This window comes from Cucumis sativus, chromosome 6 (assembly GCF_000004075.3).
Source record: "Cucumis sativus cultivar 9930 chromosome 6, Cucumber_9930_V3, whole genome shotgun sequence".
NCBI lineage: Eukaryota > Viridiplantae > Streptophyta > Magnoliopsida > Cucurbitales > Cucurbitaceae > Cucumis > Cucumis sativus.
In genome coordinates, this window is record NC_026660.2 from 2283217 (window position 1) to 2310472 (window position 27256).

At 31.5% G+C, this 27256-nt stretch overlaps 5 protein-coding genes across 16 annotated transcripts; 4 read left to right on the top strand and 1 right to left on the bottom strand.

The window, feature by feature from the left end:
- Nucleotides 1–3156: 3156 nt before the first annotated feature.
- On the top strand, nt 3157–7578 carry LOC105435748 (CRIB domain-containing protein RIC4). Its single transcript, XM_011658181.2, has 3 exons — nt 3157–3535; nt 3648–3782; nt 7127–7578. Exons 1-3 carry the CDS (start codon nt 3385–3387, stop codon nt 7393–7395), a joined length of 555 nt encoding a protein of 184 aa, XP_011656483.1. The 5' UTR covers nt 3157–3384; the 3' UTR covers nt 7396–7578.
- Nucleotides 7579–11169: 3591 nt separating this feature from the next.
- LOC105435749 (voltage-gated hydrogen channel 1) lies at nt 11170–11933 on the top strand. The gene has a single exon (XM_011658182.2). The coding sequence runs from the start codon at nt 11207–11209 to the stop codon at nt 11888–11890; it is 684 nt and encodes a 227-aa protein (XP_011656484.2). The 5' UTR covers nt 11170–11206; the 3' UTR covers nt 11891–11933.
- A 2451-nt stretch (nt 11934–14384) lies between these two features.
- On the top strand, nt 14385–15117 carry LOC101210092 (cysteine proteinase inhibitor B). The gene has a single exon (XM_004138488.3). The coding sequence runs from the start codon at nt 14439–14441 to the stop codon at nt 14823–14825; it is 387 nt and encodes a 128-aa protein (XP_004138536.1). The 5' UTR covers nt 14385–14438; the 3' UTR covers nt 14826–15117.
- Nucleotides 15118–17170: 2053 nt separating this feature from the next.
- Nucleotides 17171–18540, bottom strand: LOC105435984. Its single transcript, XM_011660086.1, has 3 exons — nt 18297–18540; nt 17743–17822; nt 17171–17680 (listed from the first exon to the last, which is right to left on the bottom strand). The coding sequence occupies exons 1-3, from the start codon at nt 18538–18540 to the stop codon at nt 17171–17173; spliced, it is 834 nt and encodes a 277-aa protein (XP_011658388.1).
- A 1469-nt stretch (nt 18541–20009) lies between these two features.
- LOC101207226 (splicing factor U2af large subunit B) lies at nt 20010–26926 on the top strand. Of its 12 annotated transcripts, none has more exons than XR_004217366.1 (14): nt 20010–20265; nt 21071–21369; nt 21572–21697; nt 23153–23223; nt 23521–23656; nt 23863–23936; nt 24130–24177; nt 24270–24329; nt 24682–24742; nt 24843–24955; nt 25044–25490; nt 25922–26057; nt 26196–26416; nt 26513–26926. XR_004217366.1 is itself a non-coding variant. In XM_011658189.2 (14 exons), the coding sequence occupies exons 1-14, from the start codon at nt 20168–20170 to the stop codon at nt 26648–26650; spliced, it is 1773 nt and encodes a 590-aa protein (XP_011656491.1). In that variant the 5' UTR covers nt 20010–20167; the 3' UTR covers nt 26651–26926. The 12 variants fall into 12 exon arrangements, 11 of the variants coding, with proteins under 11 accessions (XP_011656491.1, XP_011656492.1, XP_011656485.1 ...); XM_011658189.2 differs by lacking the exon at nt 23521–23656 and adding an exon at nt 23292–23328 and having other exon boundaries at nt 26352–26416; XM_011658190.2 differs by lacking the exon at nt 23521–23656 and adding an exon at nt 23292–23328 and having other exon boundaries at nt 23866–23936; nt 26352–26416.
- The last annotated feature ends 330 nt before the right edge of the window (nt 26927–27256 follow it).

Here is a 27256-nt window from a genome sequence, read left to right on the forward strand (position 1 = left end):
ATATAAGTTTACTGTAAATATTGTCAATTGGGTTCAAGTGGGAGATTGCTATATTTTAATTTTTCATTAACATGACCTATGTGCATTATCACCTATCTTAAGTTCCATTATCTTATTTGCACGAAAAAAAATGCTTCCTAAATTAAATAAGAAAATAAATGTGATCCATGTTCACCGACCTATCTTGACATTTATTGTTTGTACAATAGATTTTATGGGTTCTTTTAAAAAATACAGCATAGTGGAAAAATATTCACTCTATTTTCAAAAAAAAAGAGAAAAAGCTTACGTCGCAATGGGAGATACAACAAATGTTTCTATCAACGCGTGATTAATTCGCTGCACGTGCATGAGTAATTTTCTACTAAATGATCATCCTATGTGATTGTGTAGTCAAAGATACAAGTCATACATGATCTTGTAGACTACCATAGATGTAAACACTCAACGATGACAAAAAACCTTTAAATTTAAACGATTGTGTAGAGTACATTCAACGATCGTTTAGATAAGCCAAGCCCAATCACTCATAATTACAAAAATATTATCGAAATCAACATGCTATAAAAAGGACAGAGCACGACTTTCCCTCTTCTTTATTGTCCTTTGTCTTCTTCACATCATTTTTCGTTGTATATCTTCTTTATCAATTATTTATTTCTTGTACCTTCTTCAGCAAAACTTTCAACATTCTTCTTCGTCTTGTTCTTTATCTTCCGTTCTCATTAATCTTCGGAAAAACAAATTCGGCATTTTGGTCGTTGCTCAATATTTTGGTTCCACAAACCAAATCTATCGCAATCTATCTCCTATATAAAGAGGTTTAAGTCTATTTTCGTTATATTTAATTGAATAATCATTCTTATTTTATGAAACTTAACCCTAGCTTTTTATTATTATTATTTTATAAATAGATGGGTAGCAAGAAAGCAGCATCAAGTAGCTGATTGTGGTTCGAGTTGGACTTAATAGTTTTGTGTGTGTGTGTAGCACGATTACAATACGTCGTTGAGTCAGATCATTGCACATAATGTGCTTACCATAACTCTTTGTATAACATGTTTTAGTACTATGCGAGGAGTCATGAGTCATGATTATAGCATGTAAGGTGCTCACTATGTGCCTCTTCATTGCGTGCTACATAAGTCTTCGTTGAGTAAAAATTTTTCTACTGCTTGCTCAAGTGCAAGCAAAACAATAGGTTTATTTGGGTGACCCAAGGTCAAACACAAGGAATTGTTTATAGACTTTAGTTCTAAGGTCCACTTATCATTTAGGTGTTATGGAAATTAAGTTGAAAGAATATAACGCTAACTACCACTATTTACCTACAGTTTGAGACTCATGCAGAGAATAAATTATGGCAAGGTGGAAGATTGAACGAGTTAACTTGTATGCAAGAACGAGATGAAAGAAAGTATACGCATTATTAGATGATTAAGTAGTGCGAGAGTCTTGATGTGATATAACAACATGATCAGCACATGATTAAGGCGACTCTCTCAAAGTGTTTAGACACCACAGTTGCTCACCTTTTGAGATGCAACTAACTATGTTTGATTAAGTGAACTATACCTAGATGACTTGACTTATAATACTTGTAGGACTTTTCGTTTAAGGACGACAACCTCTCGGTGCCTACTGTCTGCACTTGTTCACCTTTCGGGATACAAATGTTGGAAGCTATCTCACTAAGGTGAAGTTTATTGTCAAACTCCTCCTTATGCGCATTAGCCATATCCTTGCTACTTACCCTCTTGGATAGTTGGCGATCGATACTGACCACGTGATGAATATAGCTCAACTAATGCGACAGAGTTTATAAGTTAGACTTCCTGTTAAGAACTTAATTTAATCCTCAATAAAATGCCAAAATCTAAACCCTCTAATTAATCAAACATTCATCTAACAAATATTTAATTAAATCTAATTTCCACAAAACCAAATAATTCTCATTCAATTAACTCAAAACTAATGCCCAATAAATTCAATATAATTAAATAAAAGTTAAGATAATAAAATCCAAAATTACCTTAATTTTGTTTGGACGTTACATAAGGGCTCTTCCCACCTTCTCTTTCTGCACAACTTTTGTAGCAACAACAACACTGTAAGAGAAAGGAGCCATAGGAATATGGAAATTTAATTGCAAAGGTGGATCAAAGCATGCCCCTCGTTTTTATGGTGAGCTAGAATTGGTCTCTACATCATCAACCTCCTTGTCATGAAATTAGTGTACAAGACAACACTTTTAGTTTTATGGTTAATATCGAATATGGTATGAATACTTAGGGTTGGTATCGAATATGGTATGAATACGTTTTTCCCTTACTATTGTTATTATTTTTATTTTGATACATTAAAATGTCCATTTTAGTTCAAGAATGTCCTATCATTTATAGATGTGTGACTCTAAAAAAAGTACGCATATGAATATGAGTTATGAAAATTTTCTCAATTGATTGTAGATTTGATGAAAGTATGGAGTGGATTTGAACATCTGAATTCTTTTAAACAATATTTACTCTAGTACATAATAAACTAAATGTAGTGTGATGTGATATTATAGATAAGATACATCTTTTTCTCATGGATATGCTTTTAATTTTTGTTTCTAATAGTGCAAATAACTTGGATTAGAGATAAATGTTTATAATTTACAAAAGAGTGTTGTATATATATTTTTTTAGAGAAGGAAAAACCAAATGTAAATCCAAAGAGTGACCCACAATTGAAAACTTAAACCTCACTTAATATTTGAAACAAAGAACTAAAACAGAAATTCCTTTCTCTTCACTCTGATATTGATTCAATGTTTGTTAGTATATGATTGAGTCAAGATTAAGGGAATAACCATATCTTTCTTTCACAATCAGATATGAATTGAAGCAAGTGAAATCCATTGGTTGCCTTCATCTTCAAGAGTCACTCAAAGTTTAATTAAAACCTGATCTCAACTTTGATGTTTACATATCTTAGCCCAAATAGGCCCAACCCTAAACCCTACATTAATATTACACCTCCAATCAAATTTTAATAGAAAGAAAGAAAAAAAGTGTAATATTAGGTTGAGTTGCACTGTTGAACTAACTCTCTAACTAATACCCACTCCCATAATTGAAGATTCTCTTTGCTTCTCTGTCTTCAAAGCACCAAACTTTTTGAAGTAGGTCTTGTTTTTGTTCCATATGTAAAATCATTCTGTCTTGCTTCTAAAGCCACCTTAGCTTTTGTTAACATAACAAACTCTCTCACCCTTTTTCTTATGTTTTGCTTACTTTCCATACCCTTAATTACAAAACACAATTACCTTCTTAATCATCATTTCCTTCTCAACATTATTCTTCACTTAATCACATTCTACTTTTCCTCTTCTCCAAAACCATGAGAGCCATTCAAAAATTTGTATCTCTTCCTTTCTTCTCAGGTTGTGCTTCTCGCTCTAGTGTCGCCACAAGCACCTTTGTTTCCACAACTCGAATCCGAGAGCTTGAAGGTGTTGGTCCTGAAGTAAACACAAGTGTAGCAGTTGCAAGTAAGATCTTTTGTTTTTTCTTTTTTCTTTTCTTCCCATTTTTCCTGTTTTATTGGAAGAAAAAAAAACCAGTGTGTTGGGTTATTTATTTATTTAATTACTTCTATTTTAGGAAGAGAAGAATGTGAAAATAAAACTTCAGAAGTGAAAATGAAAAACCCTTCTGGTTTCTTATTTCTTTTGCCTAACATATCAAATGGAGTTCATAAGTTGGTTAGAAGCCTCAAAACTTTCTCCCAATTATTTGGTAAGTACTTTTTAATTAATTGATTTCTTTTGTTTGATCTTCTTCTTCTTTCATTTATTATATCTTCAACTCTCTCTTGCTTATGAATAATCGTAGGAGTAATCTGTCTTCAAATAATTAAACAAAACATATCATGTGATTCTCCATTTATAATGGTATATGTGATTATATTTCCAAATTAGGATATATACAGAAACTTAGCTTCATCATATTTGGCCATTTTAAAAATTTGCATTACAATATTTTAATAATACATATCCACTAAAAAAACATAATTAAAATTGAATAATAGTGATCTTTTTAAAATTTTGGTTCACTGATGATGACCTGAAATTTTAGAAATTATGTTCTTATTATGTTAAACTTTTTGGAAGTTAAAAATCTATCCTATTTTATCTAACTTAATTTTTAAAACTCAACTAACTCTACCTACTACTACTCATAATAATAATAATAATAATAATAATAATAATAATAAACCACCCACTCAACATTGTATTAATCTAATAATCTTTTATTTTTCACTCAACCATTTTAGAATTGTGATGTTTGATAGTGATTTTCACATTTAAAATCGCTTTCTCCTCAAAAGAATCACTTTTTGTTTTTTGGTGATTAAAATTTTATCTTTTGTACTATTAGTTTTGAAGCACTTATATTGTCCCATTTTTTTTCAAAATTGAAAATAGGTGCATATCGGTTTGATAAATATTTGGTTTTAATTTACTTTTTATTTTTATTTTTTTATAATTAAGTAAATGAAATATTTTGTTTTGTTATCATGGTCAATTTTCTAACCATTTCCAAAATCTAATTTTTTATGAAAAAACTCTGTTTTGAAAACTAAAAAGAGGAATTTACATAAAATAGAAGAAAATGGAAAATATTTTATTGTATTATTTTTGAAAATGTCTCTTTCACAAACTTAATTTTATTCATGTAGTGAAACAATACTAAATAGTTATTCAAGCATGGATTGGCTTCTTTAGATCAACAAGTTATAATAGATATTTTTAGTTGAATTAGCCATTTTAGAAAAAGAGATTTAGGTACACTTTAATTTTGGTACCAAACACTTGAAAAGATTTTCATATATTTATAAACAATTTTCAATTATTATGTTTGGTTTCGACCATTAATTATTTAGAGTTAATTTTAATTGACAAATAATTATTGAACTAAATAATTAAGTTAAATATTAGTTCTACTTATTTTATTGTTAAATTCTTATATGCACAGTTGATATTGGGAGTAAAACTAATGTTTTTAATAGATATTTAAATAAAATTCAAAACATACATAATGGTTCGTTTTATTAACAATTTCACAACGTTTAGAATTAAAAGATAATAATTTAAGAATAACTAACCATCATTATTTTACACAAATTAATTAGGATAACCACCATCAATCCCTTAACAAAAATCAATCAATCAACTAATTTCTCCAAAACCAATTTGAAATGATTTTAGATTTTTTCAAAATCAATTTAAAATAATTTTAAAATTTTCTAAATTATTTTCACAGTCTAAAAATCAATCTCAAACACACACATAAATATTTCTTCTAGTTTACCTTGCCTCCTAATAGTATTTCTTTACCCAATGGTTGATTTAATATCAATGAAAGACTTGTAAAATCTAAGAATTAAATAAAAAGTAAACTTCCCCTAAATGATATTATTTGCTATTTGATGAAAAGGAGTTTGGATCAGTACTTCAAGAAAAGAAAGAAAAAAAGTAGGTGGCCTGCCATTTCTGTTTTAAATCAAATAACCTTTCCCAATTTTGAGAATAAAATCCCAAGTAATTAAACAAAAATAACTTAGACGTACCCACCAACAAATTTTACCTAACTTTCTGGAAGAAAAAAAAAAAGCCCTTCAAATGACTACAAAATAAGAAAAATAAACACTTTTACATAAATAATCACATGAACAAATCAATATCATTTGAGTAATAAAATGCACCAATCTTTTTTATTTCCCTCTCATCACTAACACAACAAAAATCTGGACGCTTCCTAAAACAGTTAACCAATAAAAAATAAAAAACTGGCAATTTTTTAAACGAAAATGTTTTCTATATATACTATTTTGTGTAAAAAGAAAAGATGTAACTTATTAGGTGTGGCTTAGGTTAAACCTAAGAATCGAAATGTCGTTATCCATATTTTCAATAATTCAAATTTACGGATATAATAGATATTCTTAGAAAATTCATGGATTTCATGGAATTTTTATAAAATGATTGTAAAATTTTAGAACTAGTTCATTGAAGTGATAAACTATGATTTAGGCATATAAATCAATAATTAGAAATCAAATATCATCGATAATAAAATTATAGATAATAATCAAGACCAAAATTTGATTATGGATTGAATATTTCATTAATAAAGACTAGGGCAAGACGACTCAAAAGTAAAGAGATAATCTAGGAGGTATACTAGCTACAATTTACTTGGTAATAACCACAATGTTGTTCCCAAGTCAATATGGTAAAATTTCTAACATAATTGGATGTATGAAAATTTGAATTGGTAAAGTGATGTGAAAATTGAATGAAAAGATTTTGATAAAGGTGAAAAACTAATATATGTCATTGTTGGAAATTGTTTTTCTTAGAAATGAAAATTTAAATCCTAAATATTTTAAAAGAGGTAAAAAATTTAATATATGATATTTTCTCAATTTTTTTTTTTAGAAAATGAAAATCTGGATCTTGAAGAAAGCAAAAATCACCTCAATTAAATTTTGAGGTGAAGTGATGTAATTAGTCAATGGAAAATGTTTGATCATTTTTAGGGTAAATATTATTCTTTTTTTAAAAAAATCAATTTAATAAGGTAAATCTTTGATTATAAATTGAGAGAAGAATTTGGAGTACATTGAAATTAAATGTAATAATGATTTTGGAAAAGGTTAATATTTTGTGTGAATTTTGGAATTTATTAGAGGTAGGTTTTTAATTTAATAAATCGGAATATGTTAAATTGTAGAAATTTTTTATTCAGAATTTTAATTCAAAATTTAAGGTGGAGAATTATGTATTTTGAAAAGAAAAGAAAAAAAAAACTCAATTTTAGTATATCTGTGATATGTTGCGATTTTTCAATTTTTGTCCTAATCATTTTCCAAGAGAATTAAAAAAATAATGTACTTGATTCTTTCTTTCTCTACGATTAGAAATATGTTTAGAAATCACAGCTCGTAGATGTGTATATCTCTTTGTGTTTCTTTGTTAATTTCTTTATGCTTTCTTTTATCCACAAACATATATTCTTAAAGGGAAAAGAAATGGAAAACTGAATTTTGATCTCTCTTTGTGGAAAACAAACCCTAGTTTTGAGAAAAGATGAAGAAGTAGAGGAAGTGGAAATGGAGATTGGATATCCAACAGATGTGAAGCATGTGACACATATTGGATTGGATGGCTCTACAACTACAAACCCTAACCCTAATCCTAATATTAACCCTAATAATTGGGATATTAATAATCTCAATCACTTTGTTCCTTCTGAGTTTCTTCATTCTTTTCCTTCCATTTCTTTTAGGCAATTTGAACTTTCAATGGCTGCTCAAACTCAGGCTGCTCTTCTACACACAACATGATTTTATAATTCTTTTTCATTTTGCTTTCTTTTCTTCCCCTTCAATGCTTATACTTTCATGATTTTAAGAATGCCCTCTTCTCCTTATTAAACAACACTGGTAAGGAGAAAAAAATGGTGTTTGTATCATATGTATGGTGGAATTTGATGAATTTGTTTATAGCTAAGGTCTCTTGTTTGTTTTCTTTTTTACAAAAATACAAAAGGAAAAATACAAAGGCGCTGGAATATGAGTTTGAAACAAAGAAAAATACAAAGGTGCTTGAATATGAGTTTGAAACTAAGTTTTGTACGATTGAACATTTTAAACCGATTAAATTTTGAATTTTGTTAGTTAAGTTGAATTAATAATAACGGTTGATGTAGTTGAGAATATATTAATCATATAATCAAAGTTTAGTAGATAGTACTATGGATTGTGCACTGAGATACTTTTATTCAATTTTTATTCATGTGCTCATATTAGATCAGTTAAACATGAACTATTAAAGATGTATCACATAATGCTATTTTAGCACAATCCAATTTAATTGACCTCAACAAATCAAACATGCAAAGTATTATATAGAAACGGATCAACCTAATTTTGTCTTTTTCCAAAGATCCTTGTATGTTATTATTGTTACTATTATCATTAAAAATATAGATGAGTCCCAATCTTCATTTTTTTATTCATGTTTATGTTAATTTCTTAATTATATAGTATGGTATATCTCACTAATTATTTTAATTTTCAAGCAATGTTTCTTAGTAATCTTCAAATTGGCTGGAAAGAGAGGCATAAAATTTAAGGAAAAGAATTATGATTAAGAGTTTCTTTTTTCTTTTAATTATTATGATTATGTTTTAATAATTTTCCAAGATTGAGAAAATAATAAACTAACAAAATTATTGGTTATAGTTTTACACTTTTCAGTTTTTTATGCTTGGCATAATTATATGCTGATGCTTTCGTACTATGAGAATACAGAAGAAAAAGAAAGTTACAAACACAATTAAATGATAGATTTCAATCTAATCTATAATTTATTTAGTTATTATCATTTTAATAAAATAAATAAATGATTCGCATATTAAACAATTAGTAAAGTTATACTTGATGACTGATATCTTATACAAACAAAAACGGAAGAAAAACACACAACAATGATTGTGGGTATTGCCGACGTCGTAGTGCATCGGACAAAATGGAAAAACACGTCGACAAGGGTTATTCTATTCCTCGAAAATCCCGTCGACAAGAATGCTGGAAGTAATAAGTTAGAAGAACTTTGGTCGACGTGCTAATGGACGATGTCGGGCGTGCCTTATCCCCAACGCACTCAATGCCAACGTCTAAATGACGTTGGCAATGGGTATGCCCAATGTCACCTCCGCACGTCGGAGATAATGATGTCCCAACGCGACATCACGAAAAGTTGTCCCCAACACCATGGAAAGAACGTCGGGGAAATTCCTTTATGCCAACGTATGTTATGTGTGTCGGGATAAATTTGTATATTATTATTTTTAATTATTTAATTAATTGTTTTTATTTTTTGTTATCGTGAGTTATTGTTTTTTTCCACTTTGAATGAGAACAATTAAAATTTATAACAAATTATTAAAATAAAAAATTTACAATTTATATAATAAAATTACAATATTATGAAATCCAAATGTCTAATAAAAATTAATTAATATTGTTGTTCAAATTATTCACATTAAAAGAAAAAATCTAAACATATCTTCCAAAATCTCACCTCGCAATAGCCAAAAGAAAGATTTTCAAACCTACAAATGAAATAAAATTAGTATAGTTAGATATATATATCATAGATGAGAAATTAAATAAATTAAAAGTTGAAAAATATGTACCCAATCGTGCTATGATTCTCTCTATTTCGACTTATGTCCTCGATCATCTTTCTCATCTCTACAATTTGTCGACCACGCTCCTCCTCCCTTATTCGTTGTTTTTCAATTAGGGGGTAGTGTTCTCAAGGTTAGCCTTTAATTTGCCAACCTCTCTGAAGTATATCTCTTGGTCATAAGAGGAGGGAGAATTGGAAGCAGTACTTTTTCGGGACTTGGGCTTGAAGCTCCAACCAAGATCTTTTGAGTAGCCTGATCGTCTACCCAATACGATCTCGCATATCTCGTGCCTAGAGAATGGTTGAGAACCCGCTAGGACTGAAGTTTCACCATTTGATTATGCATAATACAAGTTTCAAGTTGTAAGATGATTAGAATTAAAATAGAAAGTACAATAAAAAGTTTTTATAAACTTACATGCTCATATGTTGCTGCCTATGAAACAAACTCGTGAGTCCTATTGACGTGTGGTTCTCGAAACAACTAGAAACAGTCACTGGGCAACCGCGTTCTTTAGCGAGCTCATGTTGTCGTTGAAGGAATGACTTGCACCCGCTCTTTTGGTTGTAAGGTTTCTTCACTCTAGCAGCCTTATTGACCCTTGATTGCTCCTACACTCAAACAATGATCAAAACGTACATCCCAAACAACAAAAATGAAGTACTATTAAATCAAATTACAGTAGACAATATAAATCACCTGAAATTTTCAAGTGATCATGTAATGATCGCAAAGGAAGTGTCAATCTTGCACGTGATTCACCAATCTCGATTATAAGTTTGCACGTGCTTCTTCAGAGTCGTTGTACTGCTTGAAATATCAATGATTTTCTCCCTCAAATTTCTTCCAAGTGTTCAATCTTCGGAATCGAGCATAAACCATTGCTAGAAAACCAAAATACATAAGGATTAGTCTTCTACATATTTAGGTTCAACATGTATGTTAAATAATTTATAAACTTACTCGTAGGCCGCCCTTGACGACCTCAATGTACTCTAGAGGTACATCAACCCACTTGAAGGCCTGAATTTGAAATGTGTCTCGCGTTAACACACCAATCGTGCAGCTGAAACGAACAACGTGTGGCGAGATAGGCTTATCCCCTCTTGATGAAATTAAAATAGGGATCTTCCCATTTTTGTGTACATACCTATCCAACTACAAGTTTTGAGAGTCCTTAATTTAGAGGATAATTGATAAATAAAACTTAAAGCGTTAATTGATAAGTAAAATGAAAATCCACAAATAAGATTTTATTATTCACCTATACTATTTGATAATTTTTGTGTACAATTGTGACCAAATTAAATATAATGTTTTCAAAATAATTTTTTTACTTTTTGTTCCAATTAACTTTTTTTAGTTTTTATATCTGACAGCATTTCTTTTGGTAAACAAACTCTCATCATCTATCACTTATAAGTATTTTGTAAAATATATTTTATACTTGAGTATATATTAAACATAAGAATGTATTACTATATAAATTAGTAGATATAGTCATTTTGAATTAGTTTTAACTATATATGTGTGCACCCTGTAATAAACTAATATATTTAAAAAATAGCAGAGTAGAACAACTATTACAATTTTGAATTCATTCTTAAATTTCGTATCTCTTATGAATTAGATTGTTCGTATGTTGGAACGTGTGAACTATATAATTTATATTTGAGATATCTAAAGATTGATAGGATAAATTTTATGTTAATTTGGGTATTGTATCGTGTAATTTAGTAGAAGTGATTTTAGGAAAATGAAGTGGAAGCTTGTTGTATAAAAATTATGCTTTAAGCATTTAATTTACCTTTCCCCACACAACTTGATTTTGAAGGCGGCCACACGATCTCCTAACGTAACCTCCACACCATGTTAACATTTTTCATTTCCATTTCCATTTCAATTTTTGAACTTTAAATCCCTTCCATTGGTATCACAACTCAAGCTCATCCCCATCCATGGCCATTCTCTCCAACTTCTTAAACTCTTCATCTCCGCTGCAATCTGTTACCACGGCCACCACCATAGAATCCTTAGAATCATCTATTCATGACGTCGTGAAACTCTATGAAAGGCGTCGAAAATGGCGAGCTCTCTTCTTCTCCCCCATTCCAAATAACTTTGACGCATTTTCGTCATGGAGAGTCCATTTAATCACTTTCCTTGAATCCACACCTGCTCATATCATCACCATTTTTCTCCTCGTAATGGACCTTATCATCACCGTCCTCGAACTTTCGTCTTCGTTAATATCTTGTGGCTCACACGGGAAAGATGAAGAAAAAGCTTCGTACTTTCATTGGGTGAGCATTTCCATCTTGAGCTTTCTCTCTGCAAAGACGGCAGCTCTGATGCTGGGGTTGGGTCGTTCGTTTTTTAGACGACCAGGTTGCGTCGTGGATGGCGTGGTGGCCATTGTGGCGTTGGTTTTGGAGGTGGTGGCGGAGAGGAAAGGGGGCGGAGTGATAATGGTGGCGAGTTTGTGGAGGCTTGTAAGGGTGGTGGAGAGTGCTTTTGAGATAAGTGATGATACCATTGAAGTGAAGATTGAAGGAATAGTTTGGGAGTTAGAGAAAATGAAAGAAGAAATAAGAAGAGAGAAAGAAAAGGATACGATAGAGATGCTTCAAGGGAAGAGTTGAATCATTTGTGAAAATTATAATTCTCAAGTAAACTTTTATATAAGTTTGATGTTTCATGTATACATATATATATAGCCCAGATTTACTCTTTAAGGATAATTATTGTAAATGATAGAGCTTAAACAATATATTTACAAAAACATGACTATTTTAGAGTCTAGTAATAGATATGATAATAGAAATTTATTAGTGATAAAGATTAAAATTTACTATATATTTTGTAAATATATATTTTTTTTCATTTTGTTATATTCTTTTGTGTAAATAATTACTTTATTTATTTGTAATTTATTAATTATTAAAAAAATCAATTTGCCATTCATAAAATTTTGAGTTTGTTTGCAACTAATATTAATATATATCAATTTAAACTTTATAGTTTGATGAGACTTCTGTTTCAAGACCGTTGTTAATGCATAATTTTAATATGTTTAAATTTTCACCTTAATTATACACGAATCAATGTTATATTGGAGAAGAAAAATGGTGGAATTAAATTAGAAAAAATGGTAGTGGGTTGGAGTGTGAGAATTTATGTTATAACAAATAAAGCAATTGTTTTAGAATTTTCTGACAAAATTCTCAATTTTTAAAAATAGTGTGAACATCTTAAATTTAAATTTGTTATTATTCTTAAATTACACTTCAATAATTTATTCGTTTTTTTCTCCTTTTTAATGTCTTAATCATTCTTTTCTCCTCTCCCCTTTTTAAGACATCGATCATCATTTCTTATACAGAAAAACAATTTGTTCTACCTTATTCTTCCTCGTCGGTAGATTACAATTGGTGTCCAAAATTGATAAGAAAGTTTTCATCATCTTTTCCTTCTTCTTCTAATTCTTTCGTGAATCACTCATATGAAGATTTTTTAAGTTTTATTTATTGTCTTGCTTTTTTTCTCTGGTTTTGTAGTGGGTATACCGTTATTATGCATCTACAAATTCTTCTATTTTATATTGTATTAATCTTGATTTTATGATATCAACGGTACATGAATTGCAATATGAAATATATATAATATATAGTTGTTGATCGGAGTAATTTAACTTCGTTTGTGATTGTTCTCTATTTTCTTCAAGGTGTATTTTGGAGTTGAATCTGAATTCAAATTATTTTGTTTTATTTTTTTTACATTGGTTCTATTTTGGTTTTACTATGTATTGATTTTGTATACCGATCTTATGTTGTGATGTACTTATATTATATGTATTAGTTGGTTGATATATTTACTATGTGATTTTCATTTTTTTTTCAAATTTTGGGCAGTTTATTGTAGTATTATTAAGTATATGAACGATATAACTTAGTGTATCATTATCAAGTATATATCAACAATATATTAGTAAAGTGAATCATTATCAAGTATATCAGTCAAGTTTCCAAGTGTATTAGTAGGACTTCAAACATATCAAGTGTATCAATGAAAAATACTATGTGTATTTGCAGCACATCAGGTTTATCAAACATATCATGTACAATAAGCATATCAAATTTGTTGAGTGTACCTGTAAAACATTACAAGTTTATTAACAGTACATCAAGTGTATCGAACTTATCAGTGAAACATTTAATTGTATCAAACTAGTCAAGTGTATCAAGGCCTAAGAGACATCAAGTGTAACAAGAAGTATTTTGTGTGTATCAAAGTGTTTTAGGTGTATCAAATGACATCAAGCATAACAATGTGTATCAAAACCTAAGAGATATCTAGTACATCAAATGTATCAAGGCCCGAAGGCATTTGATATAATTTTATCTCTTGTATATGTGGTATGAGCTTTGTTTATAACGTTTTTAAAAATAATAAATATGTGTACTATACACTAAATTGTTTTTACTATACACTTAATTATTATAAGTTGTGTTTGGGTTTTGGGTAAGTATTGTAACGTATACTCCCCATATTCAAAGTAGAATTTATATACTCTCTAATAAAAAAAGTGCAATTAAAGGGAGTAGATGTGTTTGAGGATAAAAATGGAGAGAGTTGGAATAGGATAAATATGAAAATGTTTTGATAGTGTAAGAAAATGAAGAATAATAATAATAATTTATATTATGAAAAGAAAAAGAAAGATTGAAATGAAAATTTGGAGGCATGCAAATAGAGGGGAGGTGGCAAGCAGAGGATGAATTCGAAGTGTGTGTTGGCGAAGAAAGAGGAGAATTTAAAAAGAAAGCATCACAAACACCCACAGTATACCCATTCCTATTCCCTCTCGCTTACGTCCCCATCTCTTATCGAATTAACGGGTGAATTATAATATTTTAATTTAAAAATCTAATCACTCGTAGAAAGGAAAAAGGAAAAGGAAAACAAAGGTTCATGAATGTGCATCGATATTGGAAATAAATTAAATAATTCCAAAATACATTTTGTCTGCATTCAGATTTGTCCAGAAAAAACGCGGCACGCCGCTATCTCCACATCTGGTTTCCTTATTCGCGTGTCCAAACAACCCCGATCTTTTTCACTAATATAAACCCTCCCTCTCCTCTATTTCTACGAAGAGAATAAGAAATTAGAGAACGCTGGAATTAAGTAATGGCGAAAACAAAATTGAGTGTCATGGTGGTAGTGCTGGCGGTGGCTTTGGTGGCTTTGGTGGAAGGATATGGGGGGAGAGTAGGAGGAAGGATGGAGGTTAAAGACGTGAGGAGGAACGAGGAGGTGCAGCGATTAGGAAGATTCAGCGTGGAGGAGTACAATCGTAGGATGGGAGGCGGGGGAGAGGTGAAGTTCACGGCGGTAGTTGCGGCGGAGAGGCAAGTGGTGTCGGGAACGAAATACTATTTGAGAATTTTGGGGACTCAAAATGGGGAGAGGAAAGTTTTTGATTCGGTTGTGATTGTGAAGCCTTGGATTGGTTCTAAGCGCCTTCTCGACTTTTCTCCTTCCGCAGTTTTTAGAACTCCCATTTTTAATTTTTGATTTCTTTTTTTTTCTTATTTTCTTGGGAAAATGGAGTTTTCTTTTCTTTCTCAGAGTTGTGAAGCAGAAGAGGAGCTGTAAATTTTTCTTCTTTCTTCCCAGTGAGCAATAAGAAATAAGTATGAGTTTAAATCTAAAACTCTGGCTAATTTATAATCATTTTAAAATTTAAATAGCCCTCAAACTAATACAATCTTTATAATGAGGTTTTTTTTTATATAATTTAAATATAACAATTTAGTAAAATATTTAAATTGCATACCATTTTAGCAGCCCAACAAGCACAAGCCTAGTTATATATAATTATAAGAATGTCATTTCTTTAAATGAAAAAGAAAAAACTGAGTTATTATCCAAATTTCACTATCTTATTTATCTGAATAGATAGTCATTACAATGATATATCATTTTCTTATTTTCATTATATGCTTGTCTATCGAATAAATTAAAGTCTCAGAAGATGAAAAAAAAAAAAATACAACTTTTACCTTGTCTATTTCTGATAGCCATAAAAAATCTGAAAAAGAAAACAGAAAAAAAAATGTAGATAGAATTTTACATTGTCTAATGCAATTCAATTATACATAGAACATCTTGACGTTTTTTTATTATTTAAAATAAAGACTTTATTTAAAGTAAAAGAAAATAAAGACTTTATTTAAAGTAAAAGAAAATAAAGACTTTATTTAAAATTAAAAAAAAACCAAAATTCAAAGAAAACGCTTCAAATAAAAATTTATACATATAATAATAAATAAAATAAATTATACATATAATAATAAATAAAATAAATTATACATATAATAATTAATAAAATACTAGTTCAATAATAAATAAAATACTAGTCAGAGACTGAAATAGATAGAAAATATCTGAAAGTACTAGTTAGAGACTGAAATAGATAGAAAATATCTGAAAGTACTTGTGAGTTATGAGATAAATTTTTGTAAATCAAATACGGAAATCAATAAATCAAATATGGAAAATATAAATGCGGAAAAAAATATAAATTGTCTTCTGTGGCGGTTTACAGTCACTTATTGTCATTCGTCAGCTTACTTTTACCTCTACCTTTGTCTAAAAGACAAAAAATTAGATGTAAAAAGAGAGTATAACTTTATACTCAACAAGGGACCCATTACTAGTCTCGCTACGTGTCTGTTAATTTTCTATTAAAGTTTTGTAAGAAAGTACTATATAACTATTGTGCTCCATAATGCATGTTATCTAGTGATCCTGTAAGGATACATATGGGCTCTCGGTAAATCCGAAGGAATTACCCTAAAAAAGGGTCATGTTGTAAGTGATTCCGTCAAATCACACATAAAAGTTAGCCAAACCAACGTAAATAGGTGGTGATACTGAGGGACACCCATATTGTACGACTATAATAGACAAAACTAACAGAACACTATAGTCTATACATATAGCATAACATAAATATCATATATCAATCATAATGTATCTCAATCATAATATATCTCATTCGTAACATATCATGGTCATCACATATCTCAGTCATACATAATGATTGTCTATGTAGCTATCAATATCAATCATCCCCAATAGTCACATCATGCATCATAGCTATGCTGATGAATAACAAGGAAAAACATAATGTTAAAGGTCTAATAGTAGAATCTCTTACTTATGAGATTAGCTAATAAATAGTCTCTAGCTGACAATCAACGTTTTTCAAGGAACAAATCCTAAATAGTCAGGGAAAACAACTTAATAACCAAATAAAATTTTCAATTGGCTTGCATCCACAACTTTCCAATTTGACTTACCAATAAGAGAGGTTGAAACCAATTCAACCTTTGAGGATGTTTGCACGTATCACTACTTTAGAAATTTTAGCCAACCAACCCTCCAATAAACAATCCAACTTTTAGAAATTAAGGAATTGGTATTTGATGGTGTAACGCCCCAGGCCCAGACCCGATCCCCACAAAGCAACATGAATCCTTTCAACATGTTTTGTTCTCACTCACATGCATCCTAGGAATATTTTCAGGAGGTCACCCCAAAATTGCTCAAAACTAAGCACGATTAACTTTGGAGTTTCTATGATCAAGCCACCGAAAAGGAAGGTTCACCTTATTGGTATAGGTATTAACTTTTTAATTCTTTTTAACTATTTCTTAACATTATATTTATGTCCTCAGGATCCCTCCAATTAAGATGTGATATCGGTTCATTCATGTTTCTCTCCTAGTTTCGAGCGTTACAAATGAGTAGACCAAAACTCAATCAAACACTCACAAAAAACTTACCAAAAATGGCCCAAAGTACAAAAAATGCAGCTTGGCTTGGGGGAAAGGTTGTGGCACACATAATTGTCTCTAAAAAACTATTTCATCATCAAAGGACATAGAGAACTCTTTAGTTTGCCCTACTTCTACTAGGCGGGACTTCTTAACCAAATAAGGATCATTATGCTGAACAACAGTAATTTGTTGTCTCAAGGTAGGCTGCACTGACAACTGAGCTAATTTTGAGGTGACTTCTCCCACTAAAACTGCAATCTCCGCTCTCTCAAGGACTTTGTGTAAAGGAACCTGATTAGTAACGAGTGCTGCAGAATGTGATACCTTTCTACTAAGAGTATCAACTACCACATTCGCCTTACCTAGGTGATACAAAATCTCATAGTCATAGTCCTTTACCAACTCAAGCCATCTGCGGTGCCTCATATTTAACTCCTTGTGAGTGAAGAAGTATTTCAAGCTCTTATGGTTAGTAAAGATCTGAATCTTCTCACCGTATAAATAATGCCTCCATATCTTAAGTGCAAAAACTACTGTTGCCAACTCTAAATCATGTGTAGGGTAGTTTTGCTTACGACTCTTCAACTGACGAGAAGCATAAGCAATCACCTTACCTTGCTACATCAATACACAACTCATCAAACTACCTCCTTGCGAGAACAATTTATGCTTGCATGGTTAGCATATAGCCAATCCATGCCTAAAATTACACCAAAATCTCGCATGTCTAATACCAATAAAGTTACATAGAAAACATGGCTTGCTATTTCTACATGTCATGCTTTTATCTTTTCTTTCGATAATATAATCTCTCTAGATGGAATAGAAATTGATAACGTGTAATTTAAGGGTTCTACCTCTAAACTCATATGCTGAACAAAAACTGAAAATATAAAAGAGTGAGAGGACCCAAAGTTTAACAATACTGGTGCAAAGTGCTCCAAGATTCGGAGCGTACCTGTCACTATTGTGCCAGTTCTCTTGGCCTTCCATCGATTAGTGGCAAAAACTCTTTCCTATTGAGACGTGAAAGTCTGGTTGGAGACAATCCCGAACGATTTCTAAGGGCAAAAGTTAGCTATGTGCCTTGCTTGCTTACATTTATCCTTAACAGACAACGACCTGAATGAAGCTTCCCACAGTTACAATAAATATAAGTTACTTGCCTCAGCAACTTGTTGTTGGTGCCACTAGAACATACCATCTGACCTCAAATTCCTCTGTGGTACGATTATAGGCTGTTGCTGAACCTTCCTCTTCTGACATGAGCTTGACCTCATCTCTATAGTCTTTGGTAGATCCACCCTCTCATGCATACTTATATCCACCACAAAACGTAGTGCATCAACTTGGATAATTAACCTAAAAGCTCGAATAAAACCCTGAAACTTCATCTTATGGCCTCTAACAAATTTGTCGGCTATGTCAGCCTTAACCTTTACCATTTTACATGTTTTTTTTTTCTTTTTTCTTCGTTCCTACGTTTTTATGTTACTTGAGTTATGTACAAATGCATGTACTTTTTTTTTAAAAAAAGATTATTATTCTCAAAATTCTTTAGTTTTTTGAAAATATACCATGATTTATTTTTTGTGTTGATAAACTTATTGAAAAATGAAAATATACATCTCATATATTATTTGGTATCTAAGATTATATATTGAAAAAATTGTTATATCCGCTCGCTTATTTGGTTTAGTTATTAATTTCAAATATATATAATGTTTATATCAAATATAATTATAACAATATCATATTTTTAGTAAGTTAGATAATTGTAAGATATATATTTTACTTACTTTCTCATATACACACATGTATATTTAATTATTTCACATATATCTACCTTATATTATCTAATAAACAACGGTAATAATATCCTCTGGTATATAACAAACAAAAAAACACGTAAACTGATGAATAATATCCTCAACTATATAACGAACAAAGATGTAAACAGATCCCAACTTTATTTACAGTGTAAAATTATGAAATGATCTTTAAATATATGAATAACATTAATAATGAGATAATATAATCGTTATAAATTGAAAATATATTTGTCTCAACATCGACCACAAAAAAAACTCTACTAATGTTAGATAAAATTATTTGAAAACCGAAAAATTCACATTACTAATCATTTAAGAAATACATATATTTTTTTGTAATTGAGTAGAATATAGAACATGGAAAAGATATGAATTGTTCGAAAAACATTAATGAGATGAACGACAAAAGAGACATGAAGAAGATAAAAAAATTGAAATGAAAAGCAAGAAATGGATGGTGATGTTAATTAAATTCAACTAATAACTTTTGAATTGTAGGTCATATATACATAATTAGAAGGATAATTCATAAATGCAATCAATCAAATTAAATATAAAAAATAGATCAAATAATTAATAGTTCAAATATGTTCGTTTTAATATCTATAATAAATATGGTCTAAAATATTTATGATAAATAAATATAATACATTTTAAAAAATAGATTAAATGATTAATAGTTCAAATAGAAATATCTATAATAAATATGGTCTAAAATATTTACGATAAATAAATATAATAAAATTTAAAAAGTAGATTAAATAATTAATAGTTCAAATATGTTTGTATTAATATTTATAATAAATATGGTGATAAATAAATATAATAATTTTCGTATGAATTTTAATTTTAATTTATCTTAAAAATTTGCTAAATCTTATTAATAAAAAATAATTGAGAATTGAAGAGATTGGTAAAATATTATAGGCATAACATATGTGTTTAATTTTTTTTAAAAAATATTTTATGACATTGGTATACTTGGGATGATTGTACCCAAAATAGTTATAAAATGGAATTACCCAAAATGCCCATCTCTATCTACGAGGGTTACTACTTAGATACTGATATATAAACAGCGGGAACTCTCTTCCGAACCCTAGGATTCTCGTTGGCTTTCTACTCCCCAATTTCATCACCAAAATTTTCTCCCACCAAAAGATTCACAAACCACAGCTAAATTCTGTGGATCGTACTCCCAATTCAATCATGACGGATTACGACAGCAGGTACGAAGGTAATGGGGAAGATGCGGACAACTACGGCGATGGTTTTTCTCCTCAAGCCCGTGCTGCCAGCCACGGTGGCCACGATACTCACACTGATTCCAAATCTCAGGTATTTTACGCTTTAATCATGCATCTCAATTCTTTTCTTATATTACCTCTTTTCTTTGATTTGGAGAATTCATCGTTCTGCTGCTTCTAAGCCGAAAATATTCGTTTTTTGAGTTCTAATTGGAGTTTACTTACCGTATTCTTTAGATTTAGTCATTACTGGGACCGTTGAGGTTTGATGTTCTGTCCTAGTTTGAGTGGAGTATTCTGAATGAATGAAACATCACCTCCAACCTTTCGGTTTTATTTTGAATACTAATTCTTTATCTTATTTCGAACGATACATTTTTTTTTGTTTGGATGTTTGCTATAAAGTACTAGAGAATGACAATTTAGTAATACGGCGTTCCAATCATGATTTGTAAATTGAAAATTCGAATACAGTAAGGTTAGACCAGCAATTTATACTTAAATATATGAAATCCAAAGAAATCTACCTATTCTTGTCTCGAAAACTTTTTAATTGAAAACATGATTTTATTTTTGGATCTTAAACCCTACTCTTTTTTGGGATTAGAAACGCTGGAACTCGTTTGAAATCCATTAGTATTTTAAGTTACTCAAGATCTTCAAGATAAAAATAGACCACAAGTTAATTCTTGGTGGTTCTTTTTGTTCGTTTGGAGACAATGTTTAGTTGAGATTAGGCAATTGGGTGATCTTTGGGAATTGGTTTTGTTTCTGCTTTTCTTTTCTTCCTTAGCTTGGGCCCATCATTTATATTTAATGTAATGAAGAAGCAGTTTCCTATACATTAAAGGATTACGAAGAAACCAAAACCTTACTAACAAACTATTCTTTTACAGCATGGTTCTAGGGATTATGAAAGAGAGTCTTCAAAAAGTCGAGAAAAAGAAAGAGATAAGGGGCGTGATAGGGAGAGGGAGAGGGATCGAGACCGAGGTCGAGATAGGGATAGAGAGAAAAGCAAGGATGGGGAAAGAGATCGGGAGAAGGATAGAGATAGAGATAGGGATCGCGACAAAGACCGTGATAGGGATCGTGACCGCCATCATAGAGACCGCCACAGGGATCGAGGTGAGAGGAGGGAAGGGGGCAGAGGTAGAGATGATGATGATTACTACAGGGGTAGAGACTATGACAGGTAATGGATTGTGTATGAACTTTCCTAGCTTGTTGTTCATAATGCATTCTTGCTTCTGACCTTTTGCACTTCAGGGATACATGGTCATTTAACTGCTATCATTTTTTTTTGTAGTGTAAATATGTATTATTTGACCTTTTTTTGGGTTAAAGTTTGTCAATGGTGGTATAGCTAGTAAATTGGTTTATTATTTCACTTATAGACGGAGAGATTATGATAAAGAACGAGAAGACAGGCACAGACGTAGGTCTCGTTCTCGCTCAAAGGGAATACATGAGCATAGGTCAAGGTCCCCTTCTCCAACGCGGTCAAGATCACGCTCCAAAAGGTTGGATATGGAAGTTAAAAGCTATACTTTTCTTGTAAAATGTTTTATTTTACGTCCATTTGACGTCATGTGTTGAAACTTAGTAGGTCTTGACTCTTAATAGTCTGACTTTTTACTGTAATTGCTTTACAGGGGGCTTTCCCTTATATTGGGTTTATTTTGACAGCTGTCAATTGTGAAATAATTTTGCATAGTTGGAGTCCCTTTGTATAGAGGGAGTTCCCTTTTTTTGTGGACTTGTTTTTTGTATGGTTGTGTATTCTTTTATTTTTTTCTCAATGAATTTGTTTTCATATAAAAAAGTTATCAGTAAGATAATATGTTATGGATTGATATGTTGTATTTTTGTTGAGATATTGGACTGTCTCCAGTTATAGTTTGAAATGCGGAAGTGTGAGTTGTTATGAGCTTATGGTTCCTGGCATTTCTCCAACCATATTCGTTTTGTTTTGTTTTTCTTTTTTTATTCAATTTCCCTAGGGAGCCGTTACTGATATTACTTACCCCACATTATCCATATCTTGAGATGGAGAATACTATTTTTGTACCTCAGTCGTCTAAACGGGAAGTGGTGGAGAGTTGATTTGGGAGAACTATATTTTTGGTTCTCTTCGAGTAACTTCCATTACAAGTTTTGGACTTTTGGTCTTCCTTTGATTTGTGCCAATTAAAGCTGAAGGAGTAGTCTTTGCCATATATATTTCTTTCTCTTTCAATGATCTGTTTTTCCTAATAATTTTTGTGAAGTCTAAACAGAATAATTTTTAAGTAGTAGTTGGTATGTGGAATGTTTGGTAATATATTTCTGCCATTTCATTCTACAAAAAGTCGTTAAGAGTTCTATTTTTCTCTGGACGATAAATAGATGTTAATCTATTCTTCTAAGTTTAATTTGTCACGGAAATATAAGTGATGTTCACATTTTGAATTTGAGTAGGGTTTCTGAATATCTTTAAGTGCTAAGAGTTCTATTATTCCATGGACTGTTAATAATTGTTAAGCTATTTACCAAGTTCTAATTTGTCATCGATGTATAATGGATGAATTTGAGTAGTGTATCTAGGCATTTCTTAAAGGTTAGAGTTCTATTTTCCTCTTGACCATAAATAATTGTTAATCTATTCTTCTAAGATCTAATTTATCATGGATATATAATGGTTGCTCATATTCTAAATTTGAGTTGTGTATCTGGACATCTATTTTCTTTTTTTTTTTCTGAAAGGAATTTATATGGGCTGAAATCGTACATCCACAATACAGGAATGCTAGGGACGAGCTATCTTTATTCGGTTTCTCATCTGTTTCATATATTTCGTAGATTCCTTTTCTATTTGTAGTTTAGGAAGAATTCTTCTGCATCATACAAGTTGCGTCTCTCCTGGTCATGAGATTTCATGGTTTAACACCTTTGCTTTTGTCTTTGAACTTGTTGTGCTAACATCTATTTATCTGCAGCAAACGAATTAGTGGTTTTGACATGGCTCCTCCAACAACTGCAATATTGTCTGGTGCAACTGCTGCTGCAGGTACCTAAATCCTTATGCGCAGGAATATCCTTTTGAATTATTTAACTGCTTTTCTTTGTTGAATATAGTGTGGAAAGTTGACAACAAATTGCATGGTGTTATTGGGTAAGCTATATTTTGTTCCTTAATCTGCATATGTAGTCATTTAAAAATGTGGTCTTTGGACGGGCTATGCTATTATTTATTATTTACTTGGTACACTCATTCTGGAACTGAGAGGTATTTTGGTTTTTTGTTGCTTGTCTTTGGTGTTTGTTTGTTGTTTTGTTTGTATGTCTCGTCCAATTTTGTGAGAAGGCAATGTTGGACTACTTGCCCCTCTGTGCTGACAATGGGCGTGAGCTGACTTCTGTAGCTTTTATGTGCAAGAAGGACCAATGCACCGGTCAGATGGATCTTGTTCGTCTTCATCTGGAAACTTATTCCTTTTTGGGTAGTCTTACAAATATTTCTCAGAATTTGTACATGTATAAAATTTGTATGCTTAAATAATTTATTGGAAGAGGTTAAGTTACACTTACACCATACCTTTTTTGTGAAGCATGTAAGTAGTTTCAGGTGATACTTGAATCTTCGCGTGTGGCAATGTTGTTGGCTTGAATTTTGATTATTTTCTTAGATTTAGCCTAATTTTTTTAGCAGGCCAGATTCCTGGGACAACTCCAGCTATTCCCGGAATGTTTCCTACCATGTTTCCACTGGCGACCGGTCAGGTAATTCTGCTTCTCCCATATTAAAAAGCATGGAAAAAAACAATCTTTAGGCAAATGTCATTATTAGTTATTTGATAGAATGTTTTTTTATTGAAATAAACAGCTTTCATTGAGACAATGTACTATAAACCCTATTTGATAGAATGTATATACTCGTATTTTACATTGTTGCTTTTTAATTGTTTTCATGCAGCCCTTTGGGGCACTTCCTGTTATGCCTGTTCAGGCAATGACACAGCAGGTAATATTCAGTACCATTGTAATCTCTTTTTTTGTTGTATGCATTTTAAGGGTGTAAAAGTTTTAAACTTTTTCTGTATGTTCTGATGTTAGGCTACCAGACATGCACGACGTGTTTATGTGGGCGGGCTACCACCAACAGCCAACGAACAGGTTTTTGCACCTATTGTGACTCTTGTTTAATATTTTATAGTCCAAAATCTTCCCATATTTTCTTGTCCAAAGATCACCATTTGTGCATCCAATTGCAGTTCTTTAGCTAATTTGGTCTGTGTAGGTTTTGGTTTCTAGTAATATTTTGATTCTGTATTGCCAAATGCAATATATCGATTCGAAGAACTTATCATTCTTGGCTATGTTTATCTCTCTCAATTTCTCATGCCCAGTTGTTGATAACCTTGCTTTTTCCTTTTCCTTTCCATGTCTTGTAGCTATTTAGCCAAGGCATACTCGAGCCAACAGGATGCCATATTTGTTATTTACAAAGTTCATTTGTTGTTTGCAGTCTGTTGCCACATTTTTCAGTCAGGTTATGGCAGCAATAGGAGGAAATACCGCTGGTCCTGGTATGGTGTTTTTTAAGACTTTTTTAATTAATATACGTTGGTGTTCAGTATTGCTGTATTAAGTTGATCACCTCATGCGATGGCCATCTATCATTTATAGGAGATGCGGTTGTCAATGTATACATTAATCATGAGAAAAAGTTTGCTTTTGTGGAGATGAGATCTGTTGAGGAAGCCAGTAATGCAATGGCATTGGATGGGATCATCTTTGAGGTACTTCGTTTTCATATGCATATTTTATGTTCAAACTAAATTTACTGTGCAAAATAGTTTTCTTATTTGTTAATATTGTTCAAATTAGGGAGCACCTGTAAAGGTGCGAAGACCTAGTGATTACAATCCTTCTCTTGCTGCAACGCTTGGTCCTAGCCAGCCAAACCCAAATCTGAACCTAGCTGCTGTTGGTCTAACTCCAGGTTCAGCTGGTGGTCTTGAGGGTCCAGACCGCATTTTTGTGGGTGGACTTCCCTATTACTTCACAGAAGCTCAGGTGAGGGAGTTGCTGGAGTCTTTTGGGCCCCTACGAGGTTTTGATCTCGTGAAAGACAGAGAGACTGGAAATTCAAAAGGATATGCATTTTGTGTTTACCAAGATCTTTCAGTCACAGACATAGCCTGTGCAGCACTCAATGGTATTAAAATGGGTGATAAGACGCTCACTGTTCGGCGTGCGAATCAAGGAGCCAATCAACCCAAACCAGAACAAGAAAGTGTTCTTTTACATGCACAGCAGCAAATTGCTTTACAGGTGGGTGAATTCTAAATGAATGCATGCAATTGCCTCCTTTCTACCTAAGAATTTTTAAATACCAGTTCATCATTGAAATTATCAATTGAATAATTTCGGGGAAAAAGGCCAATTGCATACCTCTTCATTAAAGTTGTGATTCAACCAGCATATAGTTTTGTTTTTTGGAGCGCTTTGAAGGACTGAAAATTCTTAGAATATTATTGTAAAATGCAGAGAATTTCCTAAGAAGTGACAAATAACTTGTAGTGGTTGTAAGGATATGGTTTGTTTCCTTCTTGCATGCCTATTATATCAAAACCGATAAGAGTCCATGGTTAAATTTTTATTCTCCATCTATGTCTCAGTATGTCATATTTGTTCTTTTTTAAATAATTGTGCAGTATTATTATCTTTTGGTTTATAGCTTTCTTACCGTATTCCTCTCTCAGAAGCTTATGCTACAGCCTGGGGCTGTATCCACCAAGGTTCTCTGTCTTACACAAGTTGTGACCCCTGAAGAGCTTATTAATGATGAAGACTATGAAGATATCATGGAAGACATGCGAGGGGAAGGCGGAAAATTTGGTAAACAAACAAATCTTTTGATTGTGGTCCTATAATCTAATAATAGATTCTATATTTTGTTTTTAAATTTTAAAGCTTCATGCTACTCATTGGTTTCTTGTTTGTGTTTTTTTTGTGTGTGATATCTCTGTTTTACAGCCTTTTCTTGTCCTCACATTCTGGTAGAAAGAATCAGACAAATAACTTACAGACAGAAGCCTCCATAACCTTCTTTCTTTATACACCCGCCCAATTTGTACTTTACTTGATTCTGCAAATTTGTGGTTTCAAGTGGTTTTTATTGTCTTTTTGCAGGTACATTAGTGAATGTCGTTATCCCGCGTCCAAGACCCAATGAAGCAGCACCTGGAGTTGGAAAGGCATGATCTTTGAACCACGTTTTTTTCATTTTTTTTTTTTCTATGTTAATTTGGAACTGTAATCTCATTGTCCAGGGTTTTGTTGTGTTATATCAGGTCTTTTTGGAGTATGCAGACATTGATAGTGCAACGAAAGCTCGAGCTGGTTTGAATGGAAGAAAATTTGGAGGGAACCAAGTGATGGCTGTATTCTATCCTGAGAACAAGTTTGCCCAAGGGGAGTATGATGCCTAAACATCATCACATTCTACAGTGATTGGACAAATTGTGTCGTTGGAAGAAAGAAGAGAATATTTAGTTTTGTTTTAAATGTGGGTAAGTTTGTGTGCCTAAATCTGGAACTCAAATAGCCAAGTAAGTAATGCAAGTGACCTTAGATCCCAGCTAGATTGTTAGATTTCCTATCATTTTGGAAAAGTAATGGACAGCTTCATCAAACTCTCTTCTCTCTACTTTTAATTTGTAGAAGCAGATTATTATTATTATTATTATTATTATTAATCTCTCCAATCACGTATTAAATATCTATTTTGTTTGAAATTTTGTGTTTCGAGACACCACAGAGAACAGAACTAAACTGAAGTAAATGGGAAAAATATCCAATACATTTTTCTCTTCTTGGTGATTTGGAACAAAGGAAATGGAAACGATGAGATACTATTTCACAAGCCATTCAGATCTTTTACTGAGTCCAACAACTGGTTTCTTTTGGTCCATCCATACCTATGAATTGTGAATCAAACTACTTTCTCCAGTAACTCGTTAAAAGCATTTTTAGTGGTTCAAAGGGTATTGTATAGTCTTAAGGTTTTCATGTGAACCAATCAGAAAGTCTTGATG